Below are 19,550 nucleotides of genomic sequence, written 5' to 3'. Positions count from 1 at the left end.
TCCAACATCCTAATTCAAAGGCATCAATTCTTCTACAATCTTCCTTATTCACTGTCCAGCTTTTGCATCCATATGAGGTTATTGAAAATACCATGGCTTGGGTCAAGCGCATCTTAGTCCTCAAGCTGACATCTCTGCTCTTCAACACTTTAAAAAGTTCCTGTGCAGCAGATTTGCCCAATGCCATACCTTGTCTGATCTCTTGACTGCTGCTTTAGTGAGTGTTGATAGTTGATCCAAGAAGAATGAAGTCCTTGACAACTTCGATCCTTCTCCATTGATAAAAATGTTGTTTATTGGTCCAGTGGTGAGGATTTTTGTTTTCTTTACATTGAGATAACTAAGTATTTTAAGTCCTCTTCTCTTTTAGCAAGCAAGGTTGTATAAACTATATACATCTTATCATATCATTTGCTTAACTAAAAATATTTGTTTTATAGAATTGCTGGTGTGACATCTATAACTTTTCATATTCTATTATTATTCAATCTTCCAAATTATTCATTTTAAGTGGAATATTAACTTTGTCTTGACTATCTTTTGTTCATTTTTATGTAGGCCATTTCATTGTAAAAAGTCCTGAGTGGAGAAACAGGTTTGTACTCAACAATTAACCTAAAGCTTGTGGCTGAAATCACCAAGCAATGCCACAGAAGAAGGGCCTGGTTTCCTGCTTTATAGCCAAGATTTATACTGAAGAAAACTCTATGAAGCAGTTATACTCTTTAGCATGTGGGGTCTCCATGAGTCAGAACCAACAATGAGTTTGTTTCTTGTGGTTCTTTTTCCCCATCATAAGGAAATCTGTTTTAATTTGTTTTGAAGTATATGTTTATAAAAATAAAACCAAATGCTAACTCTGCAAAGCTTTTTTGGATGCTTGCCACAATGGGCCACAATGGAACAACACTGCCTAACACAGTCCTCCTTCATGTGCTATCCCCACTCTGGTCAAACTCACCAGCAGATCCTTGGAAACTCTATATTGGATCGTTATGAGTCGGAACCTACTTAAAGGCACTTAACAACAAAAAACATATTGACCAGAGCCTTGGTGTGGATTGTAGGATAAACACTGGGTTATTATCTACAAGGTCAGTGGTTCAAACTCACCAGCAGCTCTTGGAAACCCAATACAGGGACGCTATGAGTCAGAACCAGAGAAGCAACACTAAATAACAACAACACATATTGACCAGGAACCCTTGTGGCATAGTGGCTAAGTGCTGGACTTCTAACTGAAAGGTTGGCAGTTCAAATCCATCAGTCTCTCCATAAGAGAAATATGGGACAGTCTGCATCTATACAGACTTACAACCTTTGAAACCCTATGGTACAGTTCAATTCTGTCCTTGAGGATAACACTGATTCCGGGATCCAGTTAGGAGCAATAGTTTTTATTTTTTTGGTTGTTTGACAGACTGACATCTTGATATGTTGCTTGATCTCATATGGAGAGACTACACAGACTGAAGAAAAATAATATATTTTTCTTTACTCTCCTTCTGATTTTTATTGTTATAACACCAAACCCACTCTTGTTGAGTTGATTTCAACTCACAGAGACCCTATAGAACAGAAAAGAACTGTCCCGATAGGTGTTCCAAGACTTTACTTTAAATCTTTACAGATGTTATCTGCCAATCTTACTACTTTGAAGCAGCTAGTAGATTCAAATCCTGGCCTTGCTGTTAGCCCTTATGTTTTTAACCATTTCATGTGCTATTAAATAAAAATGCAATTTAAAAAAATATGTTGTTTTTGTTAGGTGCCATTAAGTCAGTACTGACTCATAGCCACCTTATGCACAACAGAGTGAAACACTGCCCGATATTTGTTAGTTGGCTAGAGGCTTTTATGTCTAGAGGCTTTTGATTTTTAAAAAGTAAATGCACTAATTTAAAAATTAATGTCCATTGCTGAAGAAATTCATTTTAGAAGTATTTTATTCTTATAAAAGTCATGGAAGCAAGCAGTATAATAAAGCCATGTACAAGACCATTGAGTCTATTCTGAATCATAGCAACCCTATACAGCTGAGTACAATTGCCCCACGGGTTTCCAAGGCTGTATATCTTTACAGAAGCAGACTGTCACATTTTTTTCTCCTACTGAGTGGCTGGTGTGTTCAAATCTCAGACAAGTTGATTAGCAGTTGAGCGCTTTAACCACATTCATCATAGTCAGCTTAAAATTGGCAAAGCTCATGCCAAGCACAAGCTCTGTGGAAGATTTCATGGTCAATTAGGTAAATATGTGTATAAAATGGACCCAGCACCAAAGATCATGGAGCCAATTACTGATCATGTTTAATTTCACCCCCCCTAAGCCCAGAAGTAATTTTTCCTCTCACAGTTATAAGATAACCAAATAAAATGTACAACAAATCTTTTTAAACATTATGTAAAGCTTAATAATATTTTATAATACAGAGACAATTCATTCATAAGTATTGCTAGATTTTGTCTTCTATATTGCTGAGGTGTTTTCAAGGAAACCCAGTTAAGATAGTTTGGAGTAGCTGCCATGACAACATGATGGACGTGAGTGTACAATGTTAAGTATGTGCTTTTCTATTTGCAATACAAATTTGAGGCACATGGTTAAGTTGTTTGGATTTGTGCAAGATTCAATTTATATTATAGAAAACCTGCTGACTAGTGTTCCATTCAGGAGCATTCTGTCCTAACATTTTATGCATATCTATATTGAAACTAGAATAGTATTAAATGAGCCTTTTATATTTTAAATATTCAAGAGTTTTATATTCAAAATTTCTTCTCTCACTGTCAAACTAGTTTGCCTAAAGGCAAGGTAAGATCAAGTTAGACTCTCAAAGGTAGAATTAAATTTTATCATGGCATCCATCATAATACACAGTTTGCTTAATATGCAAATAAAGAGTATATGGATTCACAGAATAAAGGATTTTAGGCACTGTGTGAAATCCAAGGGACCACTTTTATAGAATAGATTCCTTTTAAATTTACATTTCCATCATTTTAATGAAAACACAGGGTAAACAAATTATAATAGAAATGTTTTAAGTTGCCATTTTTCAATTCAACTTTACTTCTACTGTATCATTTTCTATGGCAGCTCTTTATTTAAAACTAATAAAAATAGGAGAGAGGAAATAAAATAAATATGTCCTGAAGCAATCATTACCTCAGCCATTTTGGAGAGCTCCATCCAGTCATTTTTGTTGTAACTGCACATGATGCTAGCAATCACAATCTTCAAAAAGGAAAACAAAACATTATGAAAATAAATTCAAGGTTGTATGATATTTTCTAAAAGAAAGATATATTAATACTTACATACTTAACAGGCAAACTCTATTATAAAAATTAGTCTTCAGAAATCAGAAAAATTAAGGTTAAGAGAGAAATTGTTAGAAAAAAAAGAATACTATAGTAAAGCAGATGACGAGATTTGGGGCTTTGAACTTAACGTTAGAAACTTGCTTATTGACTTTGAGAACTTGAACATTAACTCTTGTGATCCTCTACTTTGTTATTTTCTAAATGGATATAAAAATATTGACTTTGTCATCTTCAGAAAGCTGTTGTGGGAATTACAAGCATTTCTGTATATGTAAAGAAAGGGTTATCTAAATTATATGATGTCACAGAAAACTAGTAATGCTTAGTAATATAATTACTGGTATAGTCAAAAAGTTTCAAACTATGGAAAAGAAATAAATTAATGTTATATTCAGTCATAACTTATTATATTATAGATGTTGTTGTTAAGTGCTGTTGAGTCCATTCTGACTCATAGCAACCCTGTATAGGGTTTCCAATGGGTGAACCACCGATCTTGCTGTCCAGTGTACTGTAGCGCTACACCAGGACTCCATCATACTATGGATAGCAATACACTATAATTTCATAATACATTATAGCTTTGCATTTTATTTGATACTGATTATTTAGTTAGCATCTTATAGCAACCCAACAATGACGGCTATAGAAAATAGTAACTAGTACCTGCCTAGAATGCTCAGTGTAGAACCTCGATTTTGCCACTTACTGTGTAACCCTGGGCCAGGTATTTAGTTTCCTCATTGATACAATAAAAATACTACTTCCACCTAATTATAAAAGTAATAAAAGATCAATAAGACTTACATGGAGTCCTCAGAAGGCACTCAACTACTAGCCACATGGTTGATGGTACAAACTCACCCAAAGTTAGGTGCTTCTGAAGACAGGTCTGGCTACCTGTTCCTATAAGTCACAGCTGTGAAAACCCTACCGAGGAATTCTACTTTGCACACGTTAGGTTGCGTGAGTCAAAGTCAACTTGATGGTAAATAACAACAACAAGACTTACATAGCTTTTATCATGTACTAGCTGCTGTTTTATTTTATTAACATTTAATCATCCCAACATTAGTCTTACCACTTTACAGAGGAGGATGCTATAACACTGAGTTGATAATGTCATATATCTCATAAGGTGCATGGCCAGGACACAAAGCCAATTAGTATAAGTACAGAATTACTGCTTTTAATCACTATGTTGTTCAAATAGAATCGTCTTAAGCCAATAATAGAAATGTATTGAAATGTAATGAATATGCCATTTGCAAATCAGAGTAACATCTCTGCTAACCCATTACCGAACCCACTGGCATAGAGTTAAATTCTGAAACATGGAAACCCTAAAGGACAGAGTAGAACTGCCCCATAACATTTCTAAGGCTGGAAATCTTTAGAAAAACAGATTTCCAAATCTTTCTCCCATGGAGTAGCTGGTAGATTCAACTACCAACCTTTTGATTAGCAGCTGAGTGCTTCATCACTGTGGCACCAGAGTTCCTTCACAGTTTTCTTGTTGTCTAGTGCCATTGAGGAGTCCTGGTCTGGTGCTGTGGGTTAATGTGCCAGACTGCAAAGCTGTCTGAACTTCAAGGTCGGTGGTTCAAGCTCACCAGCGGCTCCTCAGAAACCCTATACAAGGTCATTATGGGTCGGAACTGACTTGATGGCACTTAACAACAACAAGTGCCATTGAGTTAATTTCAACGAATAGCGTTCCTGTACAGACTTTCCAAGGAGTTCTGGTGTGTTTCTGTGGGTAAACGTGCTGGACTGCAAAGTCGGTTTCAACCACAAGGTCGGTGGTTCAGGCTTACCAACTGCTCTTTGGAAACCCTATACAGGGTCACTATGGGTTAGAACTGACTCTACAGCATTTAACAACAATAACATAAGGTTTCCAAAGAGCAGCTCGTGGATTTGAACTGCCAATCTTGCCATTAGCAGTCCAGTGCTTATGCTACATTGTCACACCAGGACTCCAATGACTAGGGCATGGGGGTGGGGGTCATAACACCAAATCCATAGACCCAAGATATCTTGATTTCAAGAGAATTTCAATAGTTTCTCAATGCTTTACTGGTTCAAAGTAAGTACTCATTGCATGCCAGTTATTTTTTATTGTTGCTATTACATGGCAAGGAGTCAGTTCCAACTTATAGTGACCCTATGCACAACCCTATACAGGGTCGCTATCGGTTGAAACTGAGTCAATGGCATTTAACAACAATAACAACATGCACAATTAAACACTGCGGGGTCCTGCAGCAACCTCACAATCTTTGCTATGTCTGAACCCTTTGTTGCAGCCACTGTTTCAATGCATCTCTTTAAATTTTTCCTCTTTTTCACTGACTTTCTACTCTACCCAAGCAAGATGTTCTTCTCTGTGGACTGGTCCCTGCTGATAATTTGTCCAAAGTACCTGAGACAAACTCCCACCATCCTAACTTGTAAGGAGCATTCTGTCTACACATCTTCCAAAACAGATTTGTTCTTTCTTAAGGCAGTTCATGTTCTTATCCAGCACCATAATTTTAACGCATAAATTATTCTCCAATTTTTCTTATGCATGACTCAGTTGAAAAGACCATGGTTTATGTTAGGTGCACCTTAGTCCTCAAGGTGACATTGTTTCTTTTTAACATGGTGAAGAGATCTTCTGTAGCAGATCAACCCAGTGCAATACTTCTTTTGATTTATTGATTACTACTTCTATGGATATTGATAATAGATTCAAGTAAAATGAAATCCTTGACCACTTCAGTATTTTCTCCATTTATCTTGATGTCCCTAACTGGCCTAGTCATGAGCAATTCTGTTTTCTTTATGTTGAAAAGAAAACAAAGGCAGTAGACATTGATTGCCATCTGTAGATGTTCAACTCCTCTTCCCTTTCAGCAAGCAAGGTTGTGTTATCTGCATATTGAAGATTATTAATGAGCCTTCTTCTAATTCTGATGCCACATTATTTTTCATTTAATCCAGTTTGTCTGATTGTTTGCTTAGTATTCAGATTCAATAGGTAGAGGGAAAGGATACAACCCTGAAGTACACTTTTTGGATTTTAAATCATTCAGTATCCTCTTGTTCTGTTCAAAGTACTGCCTTTTGATCTATGTGCAGGTTCTGCATGAGCACAATTAACTGTTCACAGAATTCCCATTCTTTGCAATGCTATCCATAATGTGTTACTATCCACACAGCTTAATGCCTTTGCAGAGTCAATAAAACACCAGGCAAACTGACATTTCTTTTTTTGTACTCTCTGCTTTCAGCCAAGATTCATTTGACATTGTCGATGATAATTCCTAATGTCATGTCCTCATGTCTTCTTCCAAATCTGGCTTTAATTTCTGTTGATGTATTTCTCCAACCACTTTTGAATTATTTTCAGCAAAATTTTACTTGTGTGTGATAAAAACGATAATATGCAATAGTTTCTACATCCTGTTAACCACCTTTTTTTGGAATGGCCACATATATGGATCTCTTCCAGTTGGCCAGGCAGCAGTTTTTCAGATTTCTTGCAGAGAGCATTTATACAGCATTGCAATCATTTACTATCTTAGGAATGTAATTGAAGTTATTGTCAGTCACTGCTTTTAGTATTTGCATTTACACAATGTAGCTTCATTTTTTCTGGACATATCAAAAAAGCTGTATGTGGTGAGAACGTGGTGACTTAGTGGTACCTACCTCTAGACACTTTGATGTTATTTATGCATAGCACTAACTTTTTGTATCTCAGGCTCATAGTCTTTCAATGGTGTATTTTATAAAATGTTAATAATAATGAAGATGTTGTTGTTGTTAAGTGCCATCGAGGTGATTCTGACCCATAGTGACCTTGTATAGGGTTTCCAAGGAGCAGCTGGTGAGCTTGAACCACTGACCTTGCAGTTCAAATGACTTTGCGGTCTGATGTATTAGCCCACAGCGCCACACAAGGACTCCATATATAATCTATAATAATTACAACTTACTTATAATTATTATAAATAATAACATGATAAGAACTTAAAATACCATTTAAAATTTAAGAGTCTGAGTGTGCCCAGGTGAGCCACAGTGTCTGTCATTGGGCAGCGAGGGGGTGGGTCTCTGCCATGACCAATGGAACGGGAGAGGGGAAGAGCTGTGGGGAGCCACATCGGAAGGCTCTGGCCAGTGTGCTGAGATTGAGGGTGGGGTTTGACACCAGTAACCTAACTCATTACTAAGATTTTTTTCAGTCTTGATCTTTGGATTTACTCTGCTCTTAAAATTGTGCCTTGAGGCAGCTCTAAACAGAAAATGCTCACCCATCCTTAGGTTTCACCCATGTTGTTTTAAAATTACTTTCACATTATCTTTTCATGGAGTGGCTGGTAAGTTTGAAGTGCCAACTTTGCAGTTAGCAACCCACTGTGCCACCATGACTCCCTATACAAATATGAAAGCGTTTCTAAAAGACTGAAAGCACAGCACGTGCATGTACATCCTCCTCTCCAATGCTCCTCCTCTCAGCGTGCCATAGAGGACACTTGTTGTTGTTGTTAAGTGCCGCTGAGTCAGTTCTGATTCATAGTGGCCCTATGAGTCAGAATATGAGTCAGTATAGGGTTTCCAAGAAGCGGCTGGTTAGTTTGAACCACTGTCCTTGCAGTTCAAACCAACCTTGTGGTCTAGTGCATTATCCCTCAGTGGCACACCACAACTCCACAGAGAACAATAGGGAAAATCTTGCTCACGGGCAGAATCCTGTTCTGCAGAGGGACTGAACAGGGTTGTGTTCTGCCAGGGAACTAAGACTTACTAGCATCAACAGCAGGATATGATATATGCTCACCACCAGTGACCAGCATGATTCCTCATTTCTAAATGGCACTTTTGATTTTGATAAAGCTGTTTTCCTTCAAATATATATTGATTTTGCCAGAGCTGATTAAAATCATCATTTGGCCTGTAGGTTGTAAAGAATTATGAGGAGCTACAGTTGGAGTTGATGAAGAGAAATAAATAGCATCAAGATAGTTTTTCTGGACATCGAGCACATTAGTGTCATCAAATGCCTGTGGATATTGTGACTGGATTTAATTTTGGAAATCTCTCAATGGGGTAAGCACTTGGCTGCTAACCAAACCCACAAACCATTGTCTATGGAAGAAAAGACCTAGGATCAGCTCCCACAAAGATTACAGCCCAGGAAACCCTAGTGGATAGTTCTAGTTTGCCTTAGGAGATAGGTCTACGCTGCCCTATAGGATAGTTATGGGTCAGAATCAACTCCCCAGCATACAGTAACCCAATGAAGAAGGGTGACCACAGATGAGAGAAATAGCTCATGCTAAGCAGGGGCGGGTTTTAATGCGTACTCCGAGCAGTTAAGTACTACCTTGTTTTCTTTTCACTGTCTTCTGGAAAAAAAAAAAAAAAGAAAGAAAGAAATATTCTACCTTCTTGTCCTACAACTGGGTGAATATCCTAGGCTAGGCTTACAGTGATTCAACAGTGTGTTCTCATCAGAACTCTTCACTAGAACAGGAAAGCAAAAGCTCCTTTTTCTTTCTGATCCCTAAATGGGAACAAAGTGTGTCCAGAGTTGTTGGTGACCACTGACTTCTTATTAAATGCTTTTCCGTACAAGCTAATCAGTGTTTTGCTGTGCTCAATCAAATGGAGAGAAAAAGGTTTGTTTCTTTCTTTCATATGAAAATAGAATTGATGGGTATTTTATATTGTGAAGCATCATACTATGTTACCATAAATGAATACAAAATATAATGCATTCTTAAATCAAAGTATACTTTCCTTATATCTACATTTCACTTAATTTATGTCATTTCTAGTACTTCATTTTTATGACTCATATTGAATGTATTGATACTAAAATCCAAATGCTACATAATTTTTAAAATTTAATCTACCCTTTGTCTATACTTTATAATACAAATTGGTACAAGATTCAAATAATGTCAGTTAATCAATTGCAAATTGAGAAGATACTGTGGTTATGAAATAACAAAGAGTTAAAAACACTGACCTAGTTTTTGTTGTTCATACAATATTCAACCTATACATATTAAACAACTAGTAAGTGCCAGTAACTTACTGAGAAGTGATAACAAACCAACAAAAGTCTCTGCCCTATCACAATTAACCTTTTAGGGAGGGCAATGATCATAACACATAAACAAATAAGGAAATATGCACACTTTCAAGTCAGGATTATTATTACAAAGGCAAGAATTTATTACTTGAAAACTAAGAGATAAGATAGCACTTTATACCAAAGAATGGAGTTGGAAATAAAATGGGGTGAAAGCAAGCATTCTAGGTGGAAGAAACTGTACATTGCAAAGACTGAGGTAGGAGTGTACCTCGTATATTCAAGAAAAAGGAGAAGGGCTGTGTAGATACACCATGAGTGACGGACAGAATAATATGAGAGAAGAAGCAGGTAGTGGTAATATTCCTGGGAGCTTTGATCCCTGTAACTATTATGGAATGCCATTATAAGAAATTTTAAAGGAAGGTGGGGAAATGATCTGATTTACATTTTCAAAAGATCTTTCTGACTGCTTGGAAAGGAATGAATTGAGAAGATTACATCTGTAAGCAAGGAGTCCAGTTAGGTTGTAAAAATGTGACTTGCATGGTTTCCATGGAGATACAAAGAAGTGGATAGTTCTGCTAAAGTCAATAGGACTGGTAAATACTTTGAGATTCAGATGATGATAGAAAAGAAGAAAGTAAGAATGAATATTGGCTGAAACTACTGAGTGAAAGGTAGATGTTTGAGATAAGAGTAGAGGAAAGTTCTAGTGAAGAAACTGTTGTTGTTGTTGTTGTTAAGTGCCATTGAGTCGGTTCCTACCCATAGTGACACTATATAGGGTTTCCAAGGAGCAGCTGATGAGCTTGAACCACTGACCTTGCAGTTCAAACGGCTTTGCAGTCTGGCACATTAACCCACAGCGCCACACTAAAGACCAGCAAAAATTTCCATTTTTAATATGTTAAATATAGCATGTCTATTCAACATCCCATCTGTAAAGACATCAATTGTTCCACTAGATCTATGAGTCTGAAATTCACTGAAGAGGTTAGAGAAGAATGTGTAAACTTATGAGATGTCAAAATACGCACAGTATTTAAAGTGCCTAGTTAAGTGGCATCATAATGGGAAAGGAATAAGATAGAGAAAAATGCAGGACCCAGGACTGACCTGGAACCACAAGAAGTCAAGAGACAAGATTGTTCTAAAGAATAAGGAGCCATTAGTTATGATAAAAACTTTGGAGAGAAGAGTACAGATGAGTGTCCACTGGATTTGGCTCTACAGAAATCATTGACAATAGGACTTCCAATGAAACAGTGGTGACTGGAGACACACCGGAATGAAAAGATTAAGTGGCGAGAGGGGTTACACAAATATCTAACATGATATTGGACAAGCTAAAAGAGAAATGATTCAGCAGTTAAGTGTCAGGTAAGGTAAGGAGGGCAGTCTAGTAGGAAATTGTTTTGTTTGTTTAATAAATGGTATCTGAGCATTTTTTATGCTGGTGAGAATGAACTGTAAAAAAGCAAGAAATTAGTTGGCAAGAATTGATCATTAATCCAGAGCACAACTAGAAGAGGTAGCTCTTAATAGGGGCAGATGTTTTCTGCTTCCAGTGTAATAAGGTGAGAGGAAGGAGTAAAGAGAGAAATTAGGTATGGAAGCATTGAGTTTATCGATTTAGTGTGGAAAAGGTGAAATCATCTTTCCCAGTGTTTAAATTTTCCTTAAGAAGTATGAGAAGAGGTCTATAATGAGAGTAAAGAGAGCTAGAGATACGGGTATGAGGGAGAGGGGAATGTTGAAATATTTTTGATGTGTTTCATTATTGATTTTGATTGCCAGGACAGCATTTGGCAGTCTCTAATTTGCACCGACACCTTGGTAAGATGATGAAGGAAGTCAAAAGGGGAAATCTTATTACAGGAATCTCTGAAAATACACAGAAGTTGCTAGCATCAGGCACTTATCAAGAGAATGTTGAGGGTCATGCAATGTATATTCCAGACCACTATTCTATATTAAGGGAGTCCTGGTGTGGCGCTGTGCGTTAATGCGCCAGACTGCAAAGCCGTTTGAAGTGCAAGGTTGGTGGTTCAAGCTCATCAGCTGCTCCTCAGAAACCCTGTACCCGGTCACTATGGGTCGGAACTGACTCGACAGCACTTAACAACAACAATTCTGTATTAGGAAGGCTTCCCAGCCTTTGGTCTATATGGCAGGGTTCTGAAACCAGTAACTCCAGCTGAAAGACCAAGGAAACAAGAGGCATCCCATTTTCAATAAGAATCAGGGAGCAAAAGGGGTACTACATTGCTGCCCCCAGATGATCTACCTCTCAGACTCCTCCAGGAACATTTCTGTGCTGATTGACTCTAGGCACTGTATTCCCTTCTCACCTCAACAATAACACTGGTTTGCACAGTTTTCCACTTCTGAGCAGTCCCTAAGAAAAGGCTATGTACCCTGGGTTCTGCTGAAGACACAGACAACACATTCTCTTAGGTAGATGAGACTTTAGGACATATGGGAGGTGCCTCAATAACTGGAATGTTTCTGAGGCTTAAATCCCTGGAGCTGAGGCAATTTAAGTGTGAAAAAAGAAATCAGTCTAGCATGGATGCTTTCTCTTCATGGGACCTATTGCACCAGCATCAGACACTTCCTTTTGGAGGTGATTATTACTCACACTGCTCAGAATTCAGGGCCACTGGACAGTAAAATTACCAAGTCATCCTCATAAGGAAAGGTAAGACACAGAGACCATCACCTCTCCAGGCTTGCTATTAAAGAAGGTCACTGGTTTTCCAGTGGTTACTGAGATAAGATTCACTCCACTGTCCTTTCACAGGTAGCCGCAGATACTAGTTCTCCTTATGCTGCTATATGGTTGTACATGTGTGACATAACAATCTCACTAAATATCCCAGTACATTGAGAGGGCAGGTCCCAAATTGGGATATCTAATTGTAGAAACAACCTGAGTTTCCCAGCCACCTCCAGGATGTGGATGGCAAGCATGAATCTAGATATTCTGGAGGCAGCATGCACAGCTTCCCGGAACCCTGGGACAATCAGGCCTCATGTAGAAAAGGTATCCCTATAGAAGACACATGTGCAACACCTGGCTATCTCTACACCTGAGCAGCTACAACATAGACCAAACATTACACAAAGAGGATGCCAAGCCCCTGCGCTTGGTAGATTACAATGGCTATTATACCTCAGCACACACAGACTCAGAACATGGATTTTACAATAGTAGTGATAGCTTGGAGAACCCCAGATCCAGCAAGATCAATGTTTTGTTTTGTTTTTTGGTGGAAGAGAACAGAAAAACCAAGAGGACCAGCCAAATATTTTACCAGTGTAAATACTTTTTGTGAAGCAGCTCTTTGAAGAAAGACTGACTCTCTCCACAGGATTCCCAAGATGGGCGTCCAGTCTAGTGAGCAGGTGCTGAATGAGAGCCTGGTCACCACATTCTAGAAGTTGTTACAGCTGAGCAGTCAGTGTTAAGATGGCAGCTCACCCTCCCAGAGTCTCTGTAATGACTTCAAAAAGCCCTGGCTGCCCCGCTCAGCAGTAGCATGACTTCCACCCCCAGCCCAAACACAGCACTGTAAAGAAAATGGATTCATTGACAGGCTCTCCTCTGGCTCCCCCTCCTTCTCTGCCATCTCCATATCTTACTAACAAGTCTCCTTCTCTGCCTCCTCCACCTTCTTTAGCAGATTCCTGGACGAGGGGTAGGGATCCTCCTCTACCTCAGTCTCTGTCTCCCCCACCTCTCCCACCACCATCACTAGAAGTTCTAGCTCCACTCTGTTTCCAGGTGGAAAGATGCTTTTCCCTTTCCTCTCCCCCCACATCACTTAGCCCCTTCTTCCAGGTCATCCTCTTCTTTTTCATCTCCTTCACCTTATCATCTTCAAGTCTACCCCCTACCCCGCCTCTTGATCCCAAATTGTTGAATGACACATCTAGCTAGTCAGACTCCTCCTTTGATGGTTATAATCAGCCTTATTAAAAAGAGGAGCATACCAGATCACCAAAGTCACTCATTGCCGCTGAACCATTCATTACAGATGATACAGTAAAGGTCCATGAAAAAGAACTCAGGAATTCAGGGAACACTGCTATCTGAAAGAATATCTCCAGTCATTCCCCAATATCATTGCCATCTGCTTTCCTGAAATCCATAAATGACATGGAGAAATAGCATAAATTAAATCAAGAGTAAAAGCCAGAATGTCTCTGTGAAAAGTTTGTTTCTGCCAAGAGTGCCAATCAGGGTCACCGTGACAGTGCAGCTGAGCATGTTGGCCTTCAGAGCCACAGGCTTCTGGAACTTCACTTTCAGGGATGGATGCTGAGGTGACAGCCCAGACCACTACACAGAACGCAAAAGCACAGCCTGACCTCAGGACTGCACTTGTCCAGAAGCAGCCTGGCTCGCCAACGTTACCACCTGGTCCTCACCCAGCAGGAAGCTGCCTCCTACTTCGAAGAAGCCCAGACTGTTCCTTTTGGTGCCACCTCCACAGAGAGATTTCACAGCACAGCACACAGAGAACAAAAGTGAAGCCTTCTGAGATGCACCCAGGGCTGTTAGGAGAGAGGCGGGACTCTATGCACAGCAAGGAGGTAAGAGTTTTGCAGTATAATCATTTCTGGTAAGACAGATTCTGAAGGCTCCATTCTTGAGGGAGGAGCTGTGTCCCTTGGCAAAGTAGTAGCCAATGTCTCCAAAGTATAGCCCAATGCCTTGACAGCCCCCAAGCAGGAAAAGCCCAGCACTTATGTCAAAGGCAGCAGCACTGAGAACAATGTGGGTAGCATGGGCAGTGGGGAGCAATGTCTCTTTCAGGAGGATGGAGAGGATGGAGTACTAGAGACAGACATGGCAAGCTCTACTTAGAGGCCTGGGACTTTTTCAGGTAAGAAGCGGGTAATGAGGTGATTACCCCCCGCAGACTCAGACCACAGAAGGAAAGTTCTTGGCTATAAAGATTCAGATGACTATCACTCCGAAACTTTTCTTCCTCTAAGTTTACTGTACTTAAATCACATATCGACAAAGTTAGAGCAAAATGATGGTGTGAGCACAAGTTACCATTTACTAGCCCTGCAACTAACATACTGGACTGAGAATAAGAAGAAGCACAGAAAAACATCTCAGAACTCCAGAGAACTGGAGAGTCAGTGTGAGACTACAAGACAGGGAGAGGAGGAACAGAGATAGCACAGAACCTGGAAAAATGTACTTGCTAATTCGGAGTATTTGCTCATCACAGCTATTTAAGGATGGCAAAGGGCAACAGTCCAAACAGGGAAGACAGAAAATGAGGTAATCTGAGGAATCTGTAGCTTGACTTGTTTTTAAGATAGCATTAATTGGCCATGGGAGTTTATGGGCTGTGCAATTGGAAAGGGTAAAAGGGGGGGCCACAGTTCTGCAAGAGAGTGTAGCAGAATCTTGATGAGACTCAAGATGGATGTGCGCTGAGACTAGGAGGAATAGCAAAGGAAATAGGGCCAAGGGAAAACTTCAGAATGATGAAGCAATATGGAAAATGGCCCACAGCAGGATACCATGGGTGAACCTGGCCGTGAGAGAACAACACGGACTGCCCCCATCTTTCTATATAGGATAGTTGAGATCCACCACTTACATCAGCATCTCTGAACAACTAAACCCCCATAGGTATTGAATTCCAGAGATCAAACATTCAGAACTGCTGAGTAAGCACAGAAAAGAAAGAGAAGGATAAGCCCTTTACTGATTTTCAGGAAGAAATATAAAGCTTGAGTTGATGCTGACTCATAACATGACCCTCAGAGGCTTTGTAAAGTTATCCTGTAGGGGTAATTTCCCAGGACTAAAAGTCTTTGCAGACATGTGTTTTTTGTAAAACATGTTGGCCCTCTAGAGTCACAAGGGCATCTAAAACAATTTTCCCACAAAAACAAGAATGCAAAATTTAAAGTACAAAAAAAAAAAAAAAAGGATTTAAAAACACAAATTCACAAGAGAAGGACCAGTCAAAAACAAAACATAAAGAATTGGAAACATCTCCTATAAAAGACCAGAATAATTCAAGAATTGATCATTTTCAGACTATGGCACGCAATATGTTTAAAAAATGCAAAAGGCAGACAGAAAAAAATTTAGAGATCAGGAAACAAATGGAAAAACAAAATGAGAGACTCTATATGGAAATTAGAAACTTCAAAAACAAGATAACAACAATAAAAACCCAAAGAGAACTACAGAACTAAAGAATAAAACAATAGATGTTGAAAAAAAAAAAAAAAGAATAGCTCTTAACAACAATCTGACAGAGGATAAATAAATAACCTAGGAGACAAAACACAAAGGAAAGTGAACAAATTCAAATGGAAATGGGAATTAAATTAAGAAATCTGACATTAGAATTACTGGAATCCCAGGACATCATGACAGCAAAGGTACTAGAAATGATTTTCCAAGAGGTGCTCTGAATAAATTTCCAAGATCTGAACAGAGAATCAAACCTGAAAATATAGGAAGCGATCTAACTCCATTTAAAAGAAAAACAAAAGGATCAACTACATGCCCTATCCTAATAAAATTATTGAAAATCAATGACAAGTAGAGAATTCTGAAAACAGCAAAAGAAAAATGCTATATAATATGTCAAGGGACTTCCATAAAAATTAGTATTGATTACTCCTCGGAAACACTAAAGACCAAAGACAATGGAGCAACATGTATAGATGCTAAAAGAAAACAATACCAACTGAGAATACTTTACCCAGTAAAACTGTCATTCAGAAAGGAGGGGAAAATCAGAACAATCGCAAACAAAGAGACACTCTTAAAATTTCCTTCCACTATTAGCTATGCAAGCAAGTATTCCTTGAAAGAGTACTCCACATGGAAAGGCAAAAGTATTAAATAAATACTCATTTGTATACACAGGGAAAAATAAGAGAGACTAAGATCTTAAAATGGGCAATCACAAGGGTCAAGATATGATATTTTCAGGAAATAAAAGTAATTCAGTCATCCAAGCAATACTATATTGTTTGTGAGAAATCAGTACAAAGAAAACTTATCAAATATAGGTAGTGGCACTATGGGTTAATGCGCTGGACTGCAAAGTTGGTTTGAACCGCAAGGTTCAAAGACTGGTGGTTCAAGCTCACCAGTCACTCCTCCGATACCCTATGCAGGATCGCTATGGGTGGGAAACAACTTGACTGAGCTTCACAACAACAACAATATAGTTGTTAATGAAGATTAAAAATAAAAAAAAAAAAATAGGGAGGGAGAAGTATATCAGAAATAGATTCTTACAATTATATATTAAACTACTATTCATATGTTAAAGATCCTTTCAAATATAAGTTGCATAATAGAACATATGTGGGAACCATGAAGAAATCATGAAGAAGAAACATTCAGAAGAAAAAAAAAAGGAAGCTACCAAAAACATTCATCACAAGAAAGCAGTCAGGTTGAAACAAAAAACAGAAAAATCAGAATAAGAAAACAAATGCTTTAAAAAAACAAATATCAAAATGAGTAAAGTAAAAAATTAAGAAAAGAATCATACTAAAAAGTTAAAAAAAATTATTTGTTGTTTACGGGGGTGGGGAAAGGTAGAGCACAGGGTAGAGGATAGACACATCATAGTCCTGGTGTTGGAGAGGTCAATAACAAGAAGGGGGAGGGAAATGGAAGAACAAGGTAGATAGGGGAACGCTGAGGCAGATTTGCATGGGCTACATGGGCCAGAGGTAAATAGTGATGTATGCTCAACAAGGAACAACAGGGTTCTGTAACACAGAGATTGAACCATAGTCTGAATGGGTAAAGAGGGAAAATAATGTTAAAATGCTTGAAAGTCTTATGAATACTGGTTTTTCTTGCCTATTATTGTAAACTAGACACTTGAGTGGGATAGAAAGGAATGTCAGGAAAATTAGTTACAGAAAGCTTATAAACCAGTCTTCAGCCTAAATAAAACTGGAATACCTAAAAGAGATTCTAGAACTTTCCCAGTGAAATAGGCTTCTTTCGGAGCCTTTGTAGTGTCCATCCAGAAGCTTCTGAGGTGGGGCATTCCCACTTGAAAGGACAGGCAGACCAGCCTGGAGCACTTAGAAGAACAGAAGATACTTCTTGAAAAAAAGACCAGCAGAAATATCCAAAACAAAAAGGTAATCTGACTAGCTACTACAAGAATAAAGAAGTTGTTCATGAGGGAGCCATCAAGGCAAGCAATAAAGTCCCCTCAGGACAACGCCCCCTTCCAAGACTGAAACGCAAAGGGAACACATGAGCAGGCACTTAAGATTGCTGGTGACCATGCTGATCAGCTAGTGAGTGGAAGGGGAGAAAGGCAGCAGTGAAGATATGGGTTGAGTTTGATCACATTCCATAGAATCCTGACGACTTTGAGACGAAAGAGAGAAGAGTAAGGGCTGGTTGGTCTGAAGTGTGGTGAGACCTGGGACTCCTGAACCTATAAACATGGACATAGCCACAGAGGGCTAGAGCCGAGACAGAAGCGTCAGCTGATATGAAGTGAGGGGAGCCGCACAAGAACACCCAAACTTGTAGATAGTATCCATTTGACCTAGCTTTGATGCCTTGATGATCAGAGTTATACTAGAGGAAGATTTTAACAAATTGATTAATGAAGCAAGTGTAAATTGCTACAATTTGATGAACTTGACCTACACTTATGGATGCAGTAGCTCAAAACAACTGTGAAGGAAGGAGTCTTCACATCAAGTATCAATCCTATCACCTCTTTATATAGGGTTGATAAGGACAGGCAACTTAGACATTGGCTACCTAAAATGGGGGTGCTATACAGGTACAAAAGGAGCTCTGATAGCGTAGTGGTTATGAATCGGGCTGTGAGCTGCAAGGTCAGCAGTTCGAAACTACCAACTGTTCTGCAGGAGAAAGATGAGGCTTTCTGCTCCTGTAAAGACTTACAGCCTCGGAAACCTTATGCAGGGTTGCTATGAGTAGGAACTGACTCCACGGCACATAACAACAACAACAACAACAATATACAGGTACGAAGTGACTGGCTTATAAGTTTTCAAGCGAGAGTTTAGTTTCTGAGTGTGCAGGGAAAAGTAGAAGCCCCACTGAATAGTAATCATCTTGTTTAGACAGGTCTGATGAAAGGAGATGGGATAAAATTCTTATAATTCAATAGTGACTAACTGTTATCATGACTAATTGCAACTGTCACAACTGTAAATGTAGAAATTTTGTAACAAAAAGGAGGAGTAGTTAATCCACTGTCCTCCAGGGACAAAGGACCCTAGGACCATCAAGGTTGAAGAGCACAAGTGGAATGTGGACCTCTATCCATCGAAGCACCAACACCAGAGATGAAGGCAGAGGTGAGGACATGGAGACATAGAGCAGCTGAGGACCCTAGACTCATGGAAAGAGAAAGCTTCTGTGCTGGCCACCAGGAGGCATTCTTGCAGAATGTGTCCTTTGGTTGTTTAAATTATTATATATTTCTGAGTGTTTTTGTGTACATCCCCCAAAAAACAAACCAAACAAAAAATAACCAAAGGGAGTAAAAGCAAATAGTGTTGAATGATGATGCACAGAGGAGATTGTAATCATTGCAATTCAATGATGAGTGTAAAACCAATGTTCTCTCACGTAAACTGTCACTCAATTCACAATAAAAAACTTTTTAAAAAAATGCAGAGCATACATGAAGTTTCTGATAATGGTGGTAAAATTATTTGAAACAGGATAATGAGAATTGTTACACAACTTTTAAGTATCAGTCACTGAGTTGTATATGTAGAATGTGTTGAGATGGGGTATGCTTTGTTATGTATATTTACATCACAATTTTAAAATAAGCAAATAAAACTGGCATGTTCCTGTAGCTATGTAAATAATTTAAATGCCCCATGCAAATGTCAGAGTAGCAGGATGGACTGAAAGAAAAACAAACCAAACCATGATCCATCTTTTTCCAGCTTACAAGAAGCACAGTTAAGATTTAAGGACATAAACAGACTGAAACTAGAGGGATGGAGAAAACTACTCCATGCAATCATTAAACAAAAAATAGTTGGAGTGATCATACAGATAAAAGATAAAACAGACTGTAAATCAAAATCTATTGTAAGAGATAAAG

At 38.7% G+C, this 19,550-nt stretch overlaps 1 protein-coding gene across 1 annotated transcript in view; it reads right to left on the bottom strand.

Moving 5' to 3' along the window:
• DPYD (dihydropyrimidine dehydrogenase) overlaps positions 1-19,550 on the bottom strand; it is a 1,478,957-nt gene that overhangs the window by 564,201 nt on the left and 895,206 nt on the right. Inside the window, exon 19 of the mRNA XM_006831042.1 lies at positions 3,169-3,237. Within this exon, the coding sequence (XP_006831105.1) occupies positions 3,169-3,237 (69 nt within the window). The remainder of the gene's footprint in view (positions 1-3,168; positions 3,238-19,550) is intronic.

Source organism: Chrysochloris asiatica, unplaced genomic scaffold, assembly GCF_000296735.1.
Source record: "Chrysochloris asiatica unplaced genomic scaffold, ChrAsi1.0 scaffold00002, whole genome shotgun sequence".
Classification (NCBI taxonomy): domain Eukaryota; kingdom Metazoa; phylum Chordata; class Mammalia; order Afrosoricida; family Chrysochloridae; genus Chrysochloris; species Chrysochloris asiatica.
Note: the sequence above shows the minus strand (reverse complement) of the source record. Positions and strands in the feature narration are given on the sequence as shown.